A 20,123-nucleotide genomic window follows, 5' to 3' on the forward strand; every position below is an offset into this window, starting at 1 on the left:
GTACTAGCATCCCATTGTATAGAGTATGTGAATGTGAGAAACTGATGATTAAGTTTGTTCAGTGGTTGTATGATATGGTTTGGCCAGTGTGAAAACATGCATCCACATGTACTCCCTCTTTTGAGCTGAGTTCTTTATTGGTTGTGTAGAATTATCAGCATTAAATTCACACTAATTTGAAATAATAGATTCATAGCTAGTGTATCTCTAATTATTTGTATTTTAACATATTTATATATAGCAAAATTAGAAAATGAACAAAATGAGGCGAATGTAGTTAGTGAATTTATTAGTGAGAGTAGAATATGGTTGTGTGCAATGAATTGTGAAAGTAATTAATTATTTTGGTGAATACCGTGCGTATAGTGAGTGAATTGTTTGAAGTTGTTGATACATGGTACAGTTAGTAGTGATATATAGGAGGGTCAAAATAAAACGGCCAGTCTAATTAGAGCAAACCATGGTGAGAGGAGATCCCTCCAACAATTCCTTTTATTAATTCTGCAAGCAATCGTTAATATTAATATTAATCTAAAAAGTAGAAAATTACATAAATAGTTATAAATAATAAAAGAAGATAATACGCATATGTTCACAAAGCCCCCACCCCTAGCTGGTTTAATCAAGACACCCATAAGGGCCACTTAAAGTGTTAATCTCAATAAAAGCTTTTTACATATAATAGTTAGCGAGCCAGTTTAGGCACGCACATATATGTCTGTGCCGACAAACGTGTTTTGTATTATATGTTGAGAATGACTGTCCACAACTAGCGGCTTGCTGATTTTTACACCATTAAAAATAATGGTCACTGGCAACATGATTGATATTCATTAATGTTTGAATTTAAAAATTCAAGTGGAGATGCGTGATTACTTCAAATATGACTTTTTTTAACACAGAAAAAAAACTCCTGTTAAGTATTTTACGCCGATAGAACATTTTATTGTGGTAAATTCCTAAAGAATGGAATATAAAACAATTAGGTGTAATCCAACATATGGTTGGACGGTGTAAAAGTTTTCGACGCATGAAATAAAAGTTCGGTTTCAAGATGCATTAAAAATTAGATTTTTTTCCACCAGAAAAAAGTTATTTTTTTAATGAGTATGGACTTTATTAAGTTCGACAGGTATCTGCATCTAAAATGCAAAAAACTTATTTTTATATTAATCTTGACATATAAAACTGTGATTGTGCCTAAAATTCTATGACTATCATGTTTATTTTATCTTTTCTGGACTGAATTCGTGCACCAAGTCAGGCTATATCTGCCAATCAGGCGGAGATTTCAGCATAAAATTAGTCTCGTTTATGATTCATTATATTTTTACGATTTGTACCATAACCTTTTGTTTTCTCTGAAAGTTTTTTATATCCGATAAAGTTTTTATACCAAATGAATTAAGGTTTTATACATACAACTAAAACAACCCTTCAAGTAGTCCTTACATTTAGAATATTATTTTCCGTCTTTACTTTTTTCCTAAAAAAAATTCAATAATTAAAATTTTCTTTAAGTTGATTAAATTAAATTTCCTTGACCCTAACGGAGGTATGATGGAAATGAAATGCATAGAAATTTGCACATGTGGAAGAGAGAATATATACATGTATATTAATTTGCTAAACATACAGGTATCATCTTATTAGAAGCAGTTATATTTGACATACTATTAGGTATTAAACATAAACACTTTTCCCAATAGGATCATAAGGATTCAAACTTTGATTTATTATATTATGAGAGAGCAATCCTTTTCGTTATGCCCAACCCCATTAATAGAATATATATTAGCTTGGTTGGAGATGTTGCTTTTTTACCGGTAGTTGATTAGGTCCAACGTGGATTAATCTTTTCACTAATATCTATTTTGTCAAATGAATTTGTCACTTTAGCTCTTACCAAACCATAGAGATGAGTCGAAGCTTTCCACTTTGTCAATTTTGCTTCCAGCAACGTTGAATCCGCCATTTTCTTAACATAAAAAAACAACACAGCACACAATACTTAAAGCCTAAAGCTCAAAGTTTTGGAGAGTCAGCAGAAAAGAAAAGCAATTAAAAAGAGATTCGAATCTGAAAATCCTTAATACTAAAAATAATATGACACGTTTTGAGAAACCTTTGAAGCAGTAAAATGGGTTCTTTAGTAAAACCCGATTAATAATTCTACTCATAAATCAATTAATGGTTGAATCGATTTGAATCAAAGGTTAAAAGTATATGATCGGTGTTAGAATCTATAATTGAAGACTAATTGATTATATTCTCTACTTCGAGATGAGAGACCTGGAAACACACAAAAACTTGTTGATCAAGTCCAAAATCGATTATACAAATGGAATTCAAATGAAATTTTGAACAGCTTTGCGTATACGTCATTTCGAAAAATATTGTTAGTTTTTTCATTTGTTAAAGGGATAGAAACACAAATTTACTTAATTTTACTTTTCTGCACTATTCGATTATTTGTTCACATACCCGCCTGTCACTGCATAGATCACTGGAAATTAATTAGGTTGAAGACCATTAATTAATAGCATAACATAAGTCAAGAAAAAAGAAAGAAAGATATCATATTTAAATCATTACAATTTGGCCAAAAAAAACTCTTTATAAATGGGAATTTTAGTATCAGTATTCGTTTGTTTTTCTATTAGGGCATTAATCGGTTGTAGCTTTCGGAACGTGATTTTTGAATCTGTGTAAATTAGTTTGTTTTGGTTTGATTTCGTATAGACTTGTCTTATTGATTTAGGACCCATTTGTTGGGGGCGAAAAACTAATTTTGGTTAATCAAACGTGAAAAAATCAATGGGATAATCTTGTGGTAAATAAAATGAGGTGTGCGTTGAAAAAATAATTTCTTTTCTAATTTTAAACAAATGGACCTTAATGTTTCATCATATACAAATGATAACACCTTTGATTATAAAAAAGATAATCGCGTGGATGCGTCATTTTTGAGATTTTGAAGCCAACACAACTCGCTCATCTTTGTCTTTTTGCAACTTTTGTTTGATAATCGAACAAGTTTCTGAAAGTAACATCTTACAAGTATTGCCTATTCACAGAAAAATTTGTGCTCTCGCTCGCGTTTGTGATGATATGTTCTTTTTTCTTAATTTAACGCCTATCATCATCATACTTTTCCACTTGCTTGTGGGATATCCCAATTCCCACCTCAAATAAATGACACGATAATCTTTAATTCATTATGATGCACATCACATTAAAGGGGAAAACACTTCATTGTCAAAATAAGTGCCACTTCTCTGAATTTCTCTCGATATTGAAGTTAGATGAATAATTTATAAAAATTCAAAAAAACTAGTTAAATTATTTATTTATAAGAAATATTTGGTATTTTTTAAAAAAATATTCTTATTTAATAATTTGTATTATAATTTTTATTTATGAAGACTTTTTTCATATGCGTAATCGATATGGATAGTTTAAGGGAAAAAATTATAATTTTGAAAGATAAAGTGAGTTTAAAATCTTACATTTAAAATCAACATAAACCCTATAACTGGCTTTTATAATCAAGAGTAAGGGTTTAATTTTAAACAACAAAAACAGAGAAATAAAAAAAAAAAAAGGCAAAGAAATAGTATCATAGGCTGAGTTGAAGATAAGAAAGAAAAATGGGATACTGATGCATGAAGCATGAGATGAGGGGTAGAAGTCAGAGGGTTGACTTTGACGAAGTGGGCTGACTTGGACATTTACATAAATAATAAAAGTGCGGGGAATAGTGTGTTCGCGCCTCATGACTGCTTCAACACCCAAAGACCTTTGAACAATTGAAGAGTCAGGGGAAGTGATATACAGCAAACTTCAACTTGTTTAATAGCCCCTTCCTCAAGGGGCAGTTGAACTTTTCCATAGGTCGACGGGTCTTCGTCCTATGTATTATTTTCATCATAGTCACACAACTTCCAGATTTAATCCCCCCGTTAATTTGAGAAGAACATCATGACACATATGTAAATAATAACATTTCTTCCTATCCTTAATATAAGATTTAATTTATAATTTAATTATTACTTTGGAGATGGTAAGGTATTGAGCGGTAAAATATATACATGTATTCCCTCTTATTATTAATATAAAATTTAGTTAACTAATTTTAAAAAATTAAGAAAGATAAATAAGTTATTTTAAAACATTTATAGTAATAGTTTTTTTCTTCAAACCAAGTCACTTGATTTCTAAGGTGATATATAATACGATGATACACGTAAATATGTCAAATAAATCATTTAACATATATTATAATTGAATAATTTATTTAACCTTTTTATCGTCCATAAATTAGGTAACTGAACTTTACATTACTACATTAATATAAAACCTAACTTTTGTCTACAAACTGAAGGAAGCATCATCATCACTGCATGTAAAATATAGAATTGATGACATGCTTCTGTTATGATGTCTAACCAAACCAATTCGCTAGCACGAAATATAAAACAGAAAAACTGTTATGGAGAGGGGTCAAAAGACCCTTGACGTACCATAGCAAGAGAGCCACGCATTAAAAGATTAATATGGCTTCCACAAAAGTTAAAATATTGAGCATTAAACTGGATGAATCCATCCTGTGCGTACGTAAATTGTCTTGATTATATTGTTTATGACTTATAAATAATGTAATATGTTGTGCATTTTATGTTTTATATTAATGAACTGCTGTTATTGGATGTTCATATTGTTTAGAATTAATTTGAATTGAATAATCTTAATTGTTTGTTATTTTTATTTTATAATTGAATGGAACTGTATTAACCTATCTATCCGCTTTTGCTCTCCCTGCGCAAAAACCTCCGCGTTTGTTTCTAACGAGGCTTTACTTTTTCAGGCTTTACTAGAGTCCATGGAACACCACAAAATACATATGGTTTTATTAAAAAGGGTTAAGGTGCGCCTAGCATCTCGAACTGTTTTTTCAGGTGCATCCAGTATCCTAAAATAATTTTTGGTGCATCCAGTATCCCAAACTAATTAAAATGGTGCATCCAGTGTTCCAAACTAATTAAAACCAATGTTTTAAGAACCGGACCGGACGGTCGAACCGGTTGAACCGTGACCCGGACTCGTTAACGGCTCGGTTTGGACCAAAAAACCGTTCATATAGTTGAGCCGGATTGGACCGGAGTTGAGCCGTTATTAAGCCGGAAACCAGAGTTGGACCGGGAACCGGAACGGTTTTCAGAAAACCGGACGGTTTTTTAGCCTGACTGAAAAAATACTAAAAATTTAAAAAAAAAATAGAAGAAAAATAAAAAAATTGATCCCCTTAAATATCCTAATATATTTTTAGACTATTTATAACCATAGAGTATTATTTCATTGAAAATTTCATATATTGTGGTGTTAAAATCGTAAGTCGCTAGTCTTTTTGTTTTGATATTTGGTCTATCGTTTAAAAAAATATTTTGATTTGAATGAATTGATAATTTGTAATATCATTAAATATTTTAAACATACATAAATTTAAATATATAAGGTTTTAGTCCATTTTCAATGATTTCATTATAATTTTAGATTATTTAAATGCATTTCTAAATTATTTAATAATTTGATATTTTTCATATATACTAATTATATGTATATAATATTGTTTTAAATTAATTATTGCATCACCGGTCTGACCAAACGGTCCGACCGATCCGACCGATTGAACCATGACTCGTTGATCTTTCCGGTTCGACTTCCGATCCGGCTTTTAAAACATTGATTAAAACGGTGCATCCATATCCCGGGCTAACAGAAAAGTTAAGTTTGACCGTTAGTTGACCGAAAAATCTAACGTGGCGGACACGTAGGCGTCTGATGTGTATTATTTTGACGAGTTAAGGTGCGCCCAGCACCCTGAACTATTTTCTCAGGTGCGCCTAGTGTTATAAAGTAATTTTTGGTGCATCCAGTGTTCCAAACTAATTAAAATGGTGCGTCCACATTTCAGGCTAACAGAAAAGTCTCGTTTGACCGTTACCTTGTTGATTCAGCTAAAGGTTGATCGAAAAATCCTACATGACGGACACGCAAGCGTCTGATGTGTATTATTTTGACTGAAAATTCAATTTATTTCCTCCTCTTCTAACATTTATCTTCTGTCAGTTTTTAAACTTATAAAAAAGAAAGATCACCGATCCACCCTCTTAAATCCCGGTTCATGTACCACCCATTCAATCTCATCCTCGTCTTTAACATTTTATCCCATTTCTTCCACCACTCTGATTTGAAACCACAACCGCTGTCACAGCACACTTCCATCTTCATCTCTGTTGACTCCTCATCCGACTCGCATTTGCTTTCCTCCTCATAGAACACAGTAAACTTCCCCTTAGTCACTCCATCGACATCGTCTTCGCCTTTTGAGAAAACACCCGCCGCCACCGGGCTCGTCTCGGGAGCTTTAGTCAAAATAATACACATTAGACGCTTGCGTGTCCGTTATGTAGGATTTTTCGATCAGCTTTCAGCTGAAGCAGCAAGGTAACGGTCAAACGAGACTTTTCTGTTAGCCTAGGATGTGGACGCACCGTTTTAATTAGTTTGGGACACTGGATGCATCAAAAATTACTTTAAGACATTGGGCGCACCTTAACTCATCAAAATAATACACATCAGACGCCTACGTGTCCGCCACGTCAGATTTTTTGGTCAACTAATGGTCAAACTTAAGCTCGGGATATGGATGCACCATTTTAATTAGTTTGGGACACTGGATACACCAAAAATTACTTTAGGACACTGAGTGCACCTGGAAAAATAGTTTGGGGTGTTGGGTGCACCTTAACCCTATTAAAAATAGAGTGGGAAGGCCCAAGCTAGCCCACATATCATATAAGACTGAATCACGAGCCCCCATATGCCTTACTCTACATGTTACTATTTATTCCCGATTCTTATATAAAAACTAGTTAATTAATTTAAATAGATTAAAAAAATTAGTTAAGTTAGTTATTTATAATAAACATGTCATGTCTTTTCTAAATTTTTCTTACTAATCAAGTGTATTAGCTAAAACTATCATTACAAAGACTACCAAGGAAAAAAATAGATAAATATGAGAGACAAAAGGGATTTAGATCTTTCACGGAAAAAAGTAGATTGGAGTCTTATATTTAGAACTAAAATAAAAGTTAAATGAGTTCTTATATTAAGGACCGAAGGCAGTATATTATTGCTAGCTCAACCAAGCCTAGCCAACAAGAGTTGGTTCAATTGACAAAAATTGACTTATAACTTATAAAATTGTGAATTTAAATCCTGCTGCCGATATGAGGACTTTGTTAGTAGGTAATCTATAAGTAACTCTGTTTCTCTTTGAGCTTGGAGACCTGTTTTCACTCTAGTGAGCTCCCAGAATTTAACTCACTTAAACTTTCATTCGCTTTTTTTTTTTTAAAAAAAAAACTCAACAAAGTTAAGTCCACGATACTAGTATCTCATAGTTGAAGCAAAATTTCATGCACTTGATTAACGTGAGTTAGGTTTTATAGAAGGGATTAGTCCCTCACAATGTAACGAATCAAAATCCCCGCTATGAAAAATGTTTACATTTAATACCCGACAGTGTTTTAAATAAGATCACCTTTAATAAGAAAATATTTATATGTAGCAAAAAATTTCATGCATGTGTTATAAAGCCAATAAAAATTATATTTCTAGACAAATGATGAAAGAAAACTATAATATTTTTTATTTTAAACATAAGAACTAATTTATGGTACAAATTACATTACATATTAGGTTTTATATTTAAGACCAGAGGTAGGCAGTGTGTGTATATATTTGTACGTATGTATATATGTGTATATAAGGCAATAGTCAGCAGTGATTTGCATGTGTGCAATAAAACTAGACGCATTAAGGAGTAAACTAAAACTTGTTTGGGCATTGCACATGTTGGAGGGGATTGAGGTCTAAGTGATCAGTGAGCATTTTAAAACACACCAAGTGATAGTTTGAAACATTATAACTAGGTTCAAGTGAATGAGCGTTTTAAGAGAGTTTCAGGGAGTCCTTTAGGGCTGAAACAGTGATAAATGATTCTTCCTGCGACACCCTCTAATTGGATTTGTAATATTCTTTTTTATGCATTGCATTATATATAGTAGTAGCATTATTAAATCCATTTTTAATACATTGTCAAATCTTAAGTAAGGAGTAACTCTCTCGAAAACATCTTTTAAATTCAAATAGAGTTGAAATATCTAATAAGAAAATAACCAGTAATAATGTAATGTTTAGTTAAACTTGTGCTTTTTAATAATCATGAGCTTGTTTGTTCACCCAAATAAAGTTAACAAAATGGCATTCATCTCAAGTGAAAACGAGAACGTAGTAAGTAAATGGCTTAAGTAAAAAATAATTAATTCTAACTCGATCATTTGTGAATCTAAGTACTTTATTTTTTAAAAAATAATTAATCCATATAGCAAATATAGCCTAACTTACTCTCAATTAACAAAAAATAATCCCTGTTTCTAAATTAGCACACAAAATCAAAATCAAAATCATGCAGGCAAAACCCAAAACAAAAAATCAAGCGCCCGGCGCGGCGTCCTTCACCTTGCCCTGCAAAAGGCGACCATACTCCCAAGCACAATCCTTCACATGGCTTGCCGTGTCACAGATTCGGCTCCGCGCGTAGTCGACCCGGTCCGAACCGGGCGGGTGGAGTCCACGGAAGTACCGGCACGTCCACGACAACGATGCCAGGACGACGGCAGCGAATCCGCAGACGGCCAGAAATCCGGCGACGAAGAGGAAGAAGATGGCAGCGGCGGGGACCCAGATGGGACTGGATAAGACGACTAACGGCGTGAGGATAACGAGAGTTAGAGTGATCCCGGCGACAGTTAGACCAGCGACGAAGAGGGAGATGGAGGCGATGATGAAGATGGTGACGAGGCCGACGAACTGAGAAGGGGTTGGTGCCCGTTTATGAAGTTTACGTAGAAATGAGGAGGATTTGGGTTTTGAGGCTTTTTGCGAATTGGCTGAGGTGGGTTGCGCTTCAGCCATGGCAAATAGGTTGAAGGTTCGAGAGAGAGAGTGAGAGAGTGAAGAAGAGAAGGGAATTTGTAAGAGGAAAGAAAATTTCTATTTTGGGATGAAGATTTGGTCATCTTAGAAGGGGCCATGAGGGTAGATCAATGTAAGAGACTCGGACTTTTTCTTTCGCACCAAATTCTTTGGTGTAATAAGGATCCCCTGTTTTTTCTGGGGCCAATTATGGTGTTTTGCTCTTTGATCTGAGGCTTTCATATATCACACCACAAGTTTAAGTTGCACTATGATAGTAAATTTTCTTTCTTTGCTTTTCCCCCCCTTTTTGGGTGAAAGTTTTTAACTTTTTTTAGCGTGTGTGTGTGTATAAACTTCTTAACTGGGCTTTTAAAGAATTGTCTCTCAGCTAAAATATATATTCCATTGGAAAAAAAAATTCAATTACTTGATGACTTAGCATGGCATAATTTGAAGTTTAGTTGATTATTAACTTCAGTCTAAGCTGGCATTTTCCCCTCAAAACGATTTTTTTTGTATGACTTAGGGGGTGTTTGGGAAACCCAAAACCATGGTTTCAGAAGCACTTTTCCGCAAAACGAGGTAATCTCCTCCACATATTTACTTCGTAATCCGTAAAAACACTTCTGAAACCATGGTTTGGTTTCTATCCAGACACCCCCTTAGTATATTCTCAAAACACTTTGAACTTGATACTAATTTGTGTCCGATTGAGAATGTTAAGATTAAAATCCTTGTAACAAATATATTTTTTAGGGTTCAAACTTGCAGTCTCCTCCTTGTAAAGTAAAACCGATTTTTATTTCAACCAACAACTTGTTAATCCCCTCAAAATGACTTTATTCACTGATTATTTGGTTTTGTAAAACTTGTATAATGGGAGTTATTTTAAAACAGAACTGATACTAATATACTGTACAAACGCAAAAGCCTGTAAAATGCATCATACTTCTATATTAGATGAGCTGTCGTCCATTTCGCTCCAACAAATCAAATAAACAAGTTTTTTTGATAACATCAAATAAACAAGTTTTATCGTATGACAATTTGATTAAAAAAATTGAAAATTTCTAAAAACAAAAATATAATTTTAGTCCTAAAAAGCATGTGCAACTTAGGATCAGGTATTTAATCAAAATCCTTATTGTTACCAAATGTTATTGATACATCAACAATACGTCATCCCCCTAAATTTTAACTACGACTGACTATAATTCTTAAAAATAACTGTCTAATAAAAAACTATAAGCAGCTTAACTCATATCGACCTCACCTCAACAGACTAAAAAATTATGCTTTCCTCTTTAAAAGATCAACTCAAAAAAGTAAACTGAAAATTCAAGAACCAAATTATTAGTAATTGAATTATTTATTATTCAAATAATAAATTATGCTCGAAGATTTCGTGTCGCCCAGGAAGATGCAACCTCTTGGACAAGTCGAAGCATCGTTTACATTTTCTATAATGCTTTTTTCGCCCAAACGTCATTAGATCTCAAAACACAATCAAGAGTTCGGCTCATCATTCTCTACATTGGCCCTATGTGCAGAGCTTTGCAGCGTCAAGATTCTGGTCCCATATGAACACAAGGACCAGCACCAACATTGGATAGCAAAGCCCATTGTCATCCACGAAGTTCGACTGTAACTAATAATAATGCTACCATATGTACAGCAAATCTCGTGTAAAAAAAATGAAATAAAATAAAGATATGACCACTTAGTTTTACAGAACAGCAATCGTGAATCACAAGCATCAAGGTGTTACCCAGTGCTTGGTTTGTCGGGAAGGACATGGCAAAAAAAAAAGGGTGAAAAATGATTGAGAACAATTTGAAAATGGATAACAAACAAGGAAAAATGCGACGTAAGCATAACTTGAATAGGGTTGGACGGGACTACCACCTGGACGTCTGGCCTAACCTACCTCTGCTCTATATCGTGTCCTGAGATGCGAGGTAGTTTCGTTCTTCTCATGGATGGAGACATGAAAAGTCTTTTCACAGAACCAATAGGGTCGTCCACCTGAACACCCAGTAAAAGAAACTAAACGCATCAAGAAGTCGAATGTGTTCACCAAAAAAGAAGTTGTAGGCTACTTCACCAATATTGGCAGACATGTCAGGTAATAAAGTTGAGACTATAATATAATTAAACAAAAAAAAAAAATTATCGGAACTTTCATTGTCTGATCGCTTTCTATCAAGAGCGTTGACATTATTTCTTTCTCTTTTCACTTTCAGCAGCTGTACCTAAGAGTATGAGGGGGGCTAACTTCTTTCTCTTTTCACTTTTAGCGCCAATGGATTGGGGTGTTAGCGTGACAATTAACTATAGATTCTTGTCACTTTAGAAGCATATATTCCGGCACTTGGTTTTCTCCCAAGAACTTAAATGGGGAAAGGTAGTGTGATTCGATGCAATCTTGTCCTGACAATAGCATCCACCAATTTGTTTTGTTACAATTTAAAGATTTTTAGAGCGAGATTTGCAAATACCTTAATGATGGAAGTCGATGAGGGAGATTGATGTGGTGGAGAATTCGAATGATTTTTCTGATGAAGTAAGGCGGATAATGTCTGTTTCCATCCAGGTTCATCATCATTCAAGGATGCAATCCAGGGGCAGAAATGTCTGTGCTGCCTAATTGGATCAAACTCCATTGCTTTACCAGACAATAATGGTCTCAGGTCTTTTCCTGGAAGGGAAAGGGAAGATGATTCTGAAACTCTTCACTAATCTAACAAGTCAGCTGATAATGACGGGTAAATCATATACTTCACGCTTAAACATAGCCAAGATGATGCAACAGTCCATTAGAACATTGTCAACAGGAGGCAGGGGTTTTAGCCATAAACGAATCAAGTTTACACTTAACATAACTGAACAAGAGAGCTATAAAGTATAAACACTGAACAGAAGAAGAAAATGAACTGTAATCCACAACTAAGTTTAAATGGAAGATAATTATAAGATTTCAAGGAGCTATCAAACATAGTGCTTACCTAAATTGCAATTTACATCGTCACGGTTTACAGGATCTTCTACTCTGCTTCTGACCTCATAATTCTCAAGATTACCAAGTTGTACACCTGAAATCTCTTGTGCAGCAGAAAGGACCCTACCTTCTACCAAATCTTTCTGCACAGCAAAACAGATGTCATCTTCCGACCAAGGTTGCATATCAGATGCAACACTAGTTAGTGAGCTCATTACGCTAGTTTATACGACATCATTTTTGCAAGAAGTTATGCCCCTACTTCATTAATCATGTTCCTTTGTGCAGTCAGAATTGCATATGAGACAGAATAATTAATCGGCTGAGGAACTTTTTATACTTGTATAATAATTTACAGTAAACTTACAGCCAAAGAATCTCTAACCTGGGAGCTACTAGGACCTACTGCCACTGAAATATTCAATCCGTCAGACTCTAGATGCATAGGAATCGTATCCTTAAAACTTGGAAAGTGCCCTTCATGCTGGGTCTCCACCATAGCATCATCTACATTTGAATTAGTAGGACTAGTTTGAGGAGCAGTTGCATGTGAAATTTCCGTTGTTTCAGATGACACAGGAACAAGTTGTCCTGTGGAAGAATCAACTGTACAATCTGTTTCCTCCTGAAGCCTGATCCTCTTCTGTGAGTCAGACTGAATACTATCCCCATCAACAAAAGCATGATCTTTAAAATCAGAATCATAGGAAAGCCGAGCCCTTAAATTCTGACCAATAACAGGAAAAGATATCGTTGCTTTAAAATTTTGTTTTGTTGGAGAAGGGCCCCCAGCAATTGTCATATTTAGGCTTGAACTATATTGGGATGAAGTTGCAACATTTGACAAGGTACCTGTAACACCTTGCCTAGTTCCAAGATCATGTTTATCATGTTTACTGGATGAATTCTCATTACCATTCTCAACAATTTCTGTGTCCCCCACTAATCTGAATATCTCGACAGGCCGGGGAATAGTACCAAATGCCCACAATCCAACAGTGGCGCCACAGAGGCTACAATCTAAAACCACAGAATTCGGATTCAGTTGTTCCCCAATAGAACCCTTAGAATTTGCATCTGTGTCTAAGCTTTCATCAGCATTAGTAGAATGCCAAATGAGGTTATTATTCTTCATATCTGTAACTATGTTTTTCACGGACTGATCTGGAATATCCTTGCAGTCAACTTGGTAAGGCAGAGAACGAGGTGTCCAGCCACATAAACTTATAAGCTTCTGAGCCTGCGAAAGGTTTTTTTTTTTTTTAAATCACTAGCCGAGATGGAGATTCTAAGATATGTTCAAGATCTCATGAGAACTAATCTGATGCTGGAAATATATTAATTGACATTACGTACATCCATCATATGCATCCTTAGGTGAATAAAATTGTGGTTAAACCAGTATTAATGCAAGAGTAAGAACTTAAGCAGGCAGACTCTCCAGTTTACTCATGATGGCTCACAACACGTACTTCATTTACAAGTGAAAATTAATCAAGCCAGAAATGTAACTATCAGCAAACACCAGCCAATGTAAGTGTTGTTTAAAGCAAGAAGTCACATGGCATCTCCTAAGAATGATATGGAAGTGCTGTAACCCTATACTAAACAAAGTCTGAACAAATTATAGTTCTTAAGGAAGTGTCAAGTTAATCAAGCAATATGTCAAAAGTTGAATAAACCTCAACCTACGGAGAGCAAATAAAACCCTCTATATTTCTAGCATATAGTTATACCTGGTAATATAACTTCAGTTCATGCGGGCTGCTAAGATTTTCTATTTCTGAAGTGTTGGCAGATTCATTTCCACCCTCTAGCATTGAAGATTCTCCAAGGAATTCATCTAGTAGTGGGCTTTTCAAGCAATCTATTGTTGATTGTGAAATTTGAGGAAGAGCTGATAGTTGCAAGAGAGCAGAGCAACGTTCCCTATAATTATCGACTAATACTTGAGGAGGCGTAGGCGGAAATCTTGTTAGTGTTTCATCACAGACATTGCCCCTCCATGGACAAAGTAATTTATGTCCACTATCCAGCTTTAGACTAAACACCAAAGCTGCCTTCTCCACTGAATAAAACAAAGTCTAGGTAAAAATCTGTAAACCATATATTGTCACAAAACGGAAAAGATAGAGAAATGAGAACAGTGGCAAACCTTGCTGCTGATTCCAAGATGCTGGTGCGGAGAAAAGGATACGAGCTCCACATGCTTCACAGGCTATGGTATCAATATCTATGTTGATCCAACCTCTTCTAGCACAATTTACAGCACTTACCACCTGCAAACATTAGAAGCCAAAAGATTAACCATCACAACTTTTTTGGGAAGAGAAGGAAGGGACAACAGGAAGCCAGCTGTAAACTAAATTCACAAATAAGGAAAATAAGGAAGCGTCAGACTTTCTTTAATGAAGAAAAACTATGCCATAAGGACATAGCAATGAAAAATACCTAACTCTGTCGTATATAGTTTAACAACATTATTCCAAGATATCCACAACCACAAACTTTCAAATACTCCCCTTCTGCTAAAATGTTCATTGATGGGGAAAACTCAACTATGGGCTTATTGATTTTTTGCATTGGTAAAAATAGTGACTTATGCCTAAAGGCCTAATGCCCTCAAACTCAACCGTGCTCTCGCTCATATGAGGAAAACAAAGGAGCTAGATGAAATCCAAGGTACATAGGTAATAGCACGTATTTATGCCCAGCTCCAAGAGTAACATACATTTCACTGTCAATAAATAGTCATAGCATAAAAAATCATCAGTTATTTTCTCAAGATGCAAGTAACAGGAGAAAGACATTATATTCAGAGCATCATATCATAATTCTGATGTCAAAATGCACATATGCATTGGGATTAAAATCTTATCCAAAATTTTAGTTTTACTGAGTTATCTAGCAGTCACATATGAAAGGAAACAATAGATATTTTCGGAAATAGCAAACTAAGCATTAGATCACGAGTTTATAATCATGATGCCGAAATGGACATTTATAGTAGGATTAAAATTTTAAACAAAAGAACGAATACAAATTTTCTAAGAGAGTAAAGAAAACATTAGGAGAGGGAGAAGGAGTGAAATACTACAAATGTTAACCATGGAAAGCAAGATACAACCTTTGGTTTAGCAAACCACGATATTGATTTAAAGGTGGCTAGTCTTTTAATAAAGTCACCACGATCCCATGGTCTGCAGCGTGAACCTGTAGTGGCTCCAGCTTGAGCTGAGGAAGGCTGCCGATCAGCAGCATCCCCTTTCAAATTTGATTCCCATGCGCCTAACGTAGTTGATTCGTATGAACGTTTTTTACTTCCCGATAGCAGTACTCCTGATGTACTGAAAACAGAAAAACATATCACTACCTCCCAGTTCCTAACAGATCTTGGCAAAAATATTTAAAGCATCAAACTTCCAACTTGAGTAATTGAGCTGTGATTAAGAAACTATAATGAGAACATCTACAAAGTTTAAGTCAGCAAACCAAGGCTACATTTGCTGGTTTGAACATTTTTCAGAAAAAGGAAAATGTCAGAGATTTCGAAAGCTAATTGAAATTAATGTTCTAGTTGTCTCAAACACTTTGCGGTTCACTGTTTTACAAAGGAGTCATCACAGCATACAAACATAAGGGTAAAAAGACAGCGATATGACTCGATAATTGCTTTCAGGAGATCAGAACACCCCTTTATTTTCATGGCAGCTGAATGGGAAAAACCGCTAGGCTGATTCTTACCAATAATAATCATAGATGGAAAAAAAATGAACGAAAAACAAAGATAAGGGAGAGTACCTAGAGGTGGAAGAAGGAAGTCCGGATTTGGGAGCATGGACGAGCTTGTCCATGATGGAACGGAGCCTCTTCTCAGAATCTTGTGCCATGTTTGTTCTGTATACGACGAATTCAAAAACAGATTTCACAGTTTGATTGCAATAACAGGAGCTGAGAAGCAAGGAAGCAGCGTATATATCCTGCGTCCGTCTGTTTTTTGGCCGAGTCTTTCTCTCCTCTCACATGAATTCACGTCGTTCCGTCGTTACTCTTCTACTGCCTCTTCGTTCCAGGAAGAGGGAGAAACTTGGAACCGGCTCGCTGGGACGGCGAGGTTACGCCGTTAGGCCGATCCCATGAAATTTTAAGGCCCATTTCCTAGTTCCTCCGCCGTCCTAATTTTCTGCTCGGCTGAGGACCATGGTTGGAAAATCTATATACTACCTCTGCTTCTATATATAAAAACTAATTAATTATAATTAATTTGAGTAAATTAAAAAAATTAAATTAGTTATTTATAATAAATAGACATTATCTTTTTTAAAATATTTTTGTTTAGAATTACTGTTGTTAAAAGTACTATCTGAAAAAATAAATAAATATGAGAAATAAAGTGGATTAGAATTTTATATTTAAAATTAAAATAAAAATAGTGTATGTGTATATAACACGCACCCACCCCGGTCCTAGATTAGAGGTATAGTGTGTGTGTACAGTTTTTGTATTTTGCATTTATAAAAGATTTATCTCTCTCTAATATGTTGTGCTTACAAAAATAAAGGAAGGTAAACATTACAGAAAATTTCCACTGTGACAACTTATCCTTAATAAACATTTATTTAAAATGCATATTTGATAGGCGGCAAAAGAAATTGCAAATTTGGTGAAAAAATATAAAGAAACATTTTTTTACTTATACAAGTTTGTGTGAATTGATAGGATTGAGCGTAAAAAATGAGCATGATTTATGTAACGAAGCCTGGCTCTTGGTATAGAGAATTTGGGAAATTAAATCAGAATATAGTGTTGATGGGTGAACACTGCCCAGTATGACTTGTTAAATTGACATTAATTCTAAATATAAGATTTATTTTTATATTTATTATTTTTTTAAAATTATTCATATTGATACTCTCTCAGTTATAATCAAGTAGGAGAGGAAGAGAGAATATTAATTAAGATGATTATGATATTTTAGAAAAAAAATATCTTATTTCTTATGATAAACCAACTCACCTTTTTTTTTTTTTAATATAATCAGATTAGTTAAATATTATTTAATATTTTATATGGGTATGGACAGTTTTTAAATTTTTTTCTTGATGCAAGATAATTTTCATTTTTCTTGACTAAAGTATAAGTATCCCTTATTAGAAATAATCTTATTTTAGAATTGTCGGTATTAAATGTGAGTAACTCTTTTAATAGATATTCAAATTTAATTTATCATGTTATGAGAAACTAGTATTTTCGTTAGATTCAACTTCTGTTGGTGATATTTTTTATTTTTTATTTTTTGCTGCCAGATTATTTTCAAATTTGATTGAAAAAGAAACGAGCAATGGTCCCAAGCGTTCCTTTTTTTTTGTTTTTTAAATAACTCCCAAGCCTGCAGTTATTATCAGTAGTGAATAGTCTGGGCTATTGTAAGCAAGCCTGCTTCGATACTTGTACCTTCAGCTCAAAAAACTCCAGCCCTATCGTTTTTTTTTTGGGACTGAGAGCCCTATGTACTTTGCTACGACGAGAAACTCATCGATGAATTTTCTCATGAGAGGAATATTTCCACTAACTTTCTTCTCTATTTCTTCTCCACTTAATATTTTTACCATTAGATCACGTTGCAACGGCTAAGATTTATTACGTAAAAATATTATTATAATATTAACTTTTAAAAATAACAATAAAATAGGTAGATAAATTTATAGTTTTAAAATTTGACGTGAATGGTTTGGCAATTGTAATTTTTTATTATATCTAGTATTATAATAATATTTTTACTTAGTTTTGAACCTTAACTATTGAAAGTTAATCCAACGGTGGTGGAATATTAAGTGAAGAGGAGGTGGAAAGAAAAGTTAGTGAAAACATTTTTTTCTGAATTTTTTTACTAGCCAACATCCACGTGGCTTATTGTGGTGGCTGCTGCTACTCCCATCTTTAACATGAAATCCAATTAATTAATTTGAGTAAGTTAAGAATGTTACTTAAACTAGTTAATATAATATATTTTTTTTTATAAATGTCATAAATATTTTTAATTCTCTTTCTTCATCTCCTATTTCATTATTTGCTTATTGTTGATAGAATAAATTAGTATTAAATTTTTGATTAGGCCCTACATTAACAGAGGAGTAATTTTAAATTCTATTTATATATATAATAAATTAGTTGAGTAATTTAATAATATAATATAAATATGAAATATTACTGTGCGCATCACTAGTTAATGACTGCTAAAAATCCAAAACAAATTAAGACCGGAAATAATGTTTTACTTTTGTCTATGAATTGAAGCGATGATTATTAATGTGCAAATACTAAATACTAAAACGCGGATATGTATCCGTCGCCTTCGAATTCGAACGGAACAAGCGTAAAATATAGATACATAGAATTAAGAATTAAAAAAGTAAAAGTAAATAAGATGACAAATGAACCCGGCGAAGAAGAAAACAGGAGAAGCGAAAAAACTGAGAAGCAGTTAAGGAGGGAAGTCAAGGGCAGCCACGACCTCCTGAATCCTCTCCCCAAGATCGTTAACAAACCTCCTCGCTGATCATGGGGGTTTCAAATTCAGGTCTCTTTTTAGTCCCCCTTCAAACCTAACTTTGAACCACTCATTTCTAGCGGCACCAAGAGGGATCATAATCACAGAGACTACTCCAGAGAAACTACTCCAGAAAGAAATGGCCGCCACGCTGAAGAGCTGTTTTGTGTGCGCGTTCTTGTTTTTTGCTGCAACATGTTGATGGTGAGCAGTACAGAGTTTGCAGTCGGCGGCAACCATACTGGCTGGACCATTCCCAAATCTGCCGACTACTACAACAATTGGGCTTCCAACAACAGATTCCTCGTTCACGATACCCTTCGTAACTCTTAATTTTCTTTCTTCTAATTCCTTTTCACTCTTGATCCAGATCTATATATAGATCAGTTTCAATTTCGACCAGTATATTAATTTGTATGGGATAAATCGGTGACAATGCGTTGATGTGTAGGTTTCAAGTATGGTGAAGACTCGGTGATAGAAGTGAACGAGGAAGACTACAACAAATGCAAGGCATCGCGTCCTCTGTTCTTCTCCAACAATGGCGACACGGTGTTCACATTTGACAGGCCTGGCTTGTTCTTCTTCATCAGTGGTGTTTCTGGTCACTGTGACAGAGGCCAGAAGATCGTCGTCAAGGTCTTGGACGTACAGGCACACTCGCCCCCACCGCAAAACCAAAACCAAAACGACGACCAAAATTCTCCACACACGGAAGCTGCTTCTTCTTCTTCTCATAGCGCCGGACCCTTCGCCAAAACGACATCGGCCCTTCTCGTTGTCTCGTCGTTCATCTTCCTTCTTTTTGCTTGAGTTATGAGTTCATCATTTGGGTTTAGTGTAGCTGGGTCTTAGGTTTTTCATTAGTTATTCATTGCCTAGGTCATCGGACTATTGGATTCCATTAATCTTTGTCACTTGTCATCATGGCATGCATTAATCATTTTCCATCTAGGATGGTTTTGTCATTTTTTGGTGTTAGCATATCACTCGCCTAATGTAGATTACCATTGTAGAAATGGTACTTCTGGGTCATCATGTTATTACTAATATTAGTTCCGAATTCCGATTATATATAAATAATAATTCTGTGGTTTTTTTAAAAAATAAAACTGAATTACGCTGAGAAAATAAATGAAAAAGCAACAAGAAAACAAAAACCCAGTTGCCTCTATCGACCTACTCTTGTAGGTTGGGAGGATTATTTGTATATTTATTATTTTAATTTGTATTTCCCATAATTCAATTTTTTTTTGCTAAAGCATAGTATCCTCCTATTATAGGCAATCCTATTCGAGGTACTGTTGGGTACTAAATGTGGACACCTCTTCCAGCAGAGATTCGAACCTCGATTAGTCACTTTGTGAGAAATTAGTCCCTTCTACTAGACCCAAACCCTGTTGATCCATAATTCAATATTTGATTATAACCATGGAGAGAGATGTTTGTGAATAGGGCTGTATAAGGTGGCCCAAAAACCCGGCTAACCCAAGCCCGGAAAAAGTTGCGTCCGTCACAGCGTTCCCG

General features: G+C 34.6%; 3 protein-coding genes across 3 annotated transcripts; 1 reads left to right on the plus strand and 2 right to left on the minus strand.

Annotated features, from left to right (window-relative positions):
• Positions 1-8,455: 8,455 nt before the first annotated feature.
• LOC114739393 (oleosin 16 kDa-like) lies at positions 8,456-9,240 on the minus strand. Its single transcript, XM_028927454.1, has one exon. The coding sequence runs from the start codon at positions 9,043-9,045 to the stop codon at positions 8,563-8,565; it is 483 nt and encodes a 160-aa protein (XP_028783287.1). The 5' UTR covers positions 9,046-9,240; the 3' UTR covers positions 8,456-8,562.
• Positions 9,241-10,729: 1,489 nt separating this feature from the next.
• LOC114739394 (uncharacterized) lies at positions 10,730-16,208 on the minus strand. The gene is made up of 8 exons (XM_028927455.1): positions 15,848-16,208; positions 15,174-15,393; positions 14,202-14,325; positions 13,783-14,114; positions 12,432-13,286; positions 12,054-12,225; positions 11,547-11,746; positions 10,730-11,073 (listed from the first exon to the last, which is right to left on the minus strand). The coding sequence occupies exons 1-8, from the start codon at positions 15,934-15,936 to the stop codon at positions 10,972-10,974; spliced, it is 2,094 nt and encodes a 697-aa protein (XP_028783288.1). The 5' UTR covers positions 15,937-16,208; the 3' UTR covers positions 10,730-10,971.
• A 2,583-nt stretch (positions 16,209-18,791) lies between these two features.
• LOC114739395 (mavicyanin-like) lies at positions 18,792-19,411 on the plus strand. Its single transcript, XM_028927456.1, has 2 exons — positions 18,792-18,918; positions 19,048-19,411. Exons 1-2 carry the CDS (start codon positions 18,792-18,794, stop codon positions 19,407-19,409), a joined length of 489 nt encoding a protein of 162 aa, XP_028783289.1. The 3' UTR covers positions 19,410-19,411.
• Positions 19,412-20,123: the final 712 nt, after the last annotated feature.

Source organism: Neltuma alba, unplaced genomic scaffold (genome assembly GCF_004799145.2).
Source record: "Neltuma alba isolate B1F8T4 unplaced genomic scaffold, ASM479914v2 tig00013941_pilon, whole genome shotgun sequence".
In the NCBI taxonomy this organism is placed as follows: Eukaryota; Viridiplantae; Streptophyta; class Magnoliopsida; order Fabales; family Fabaceae; genus Neltuma; species Neltuma alba.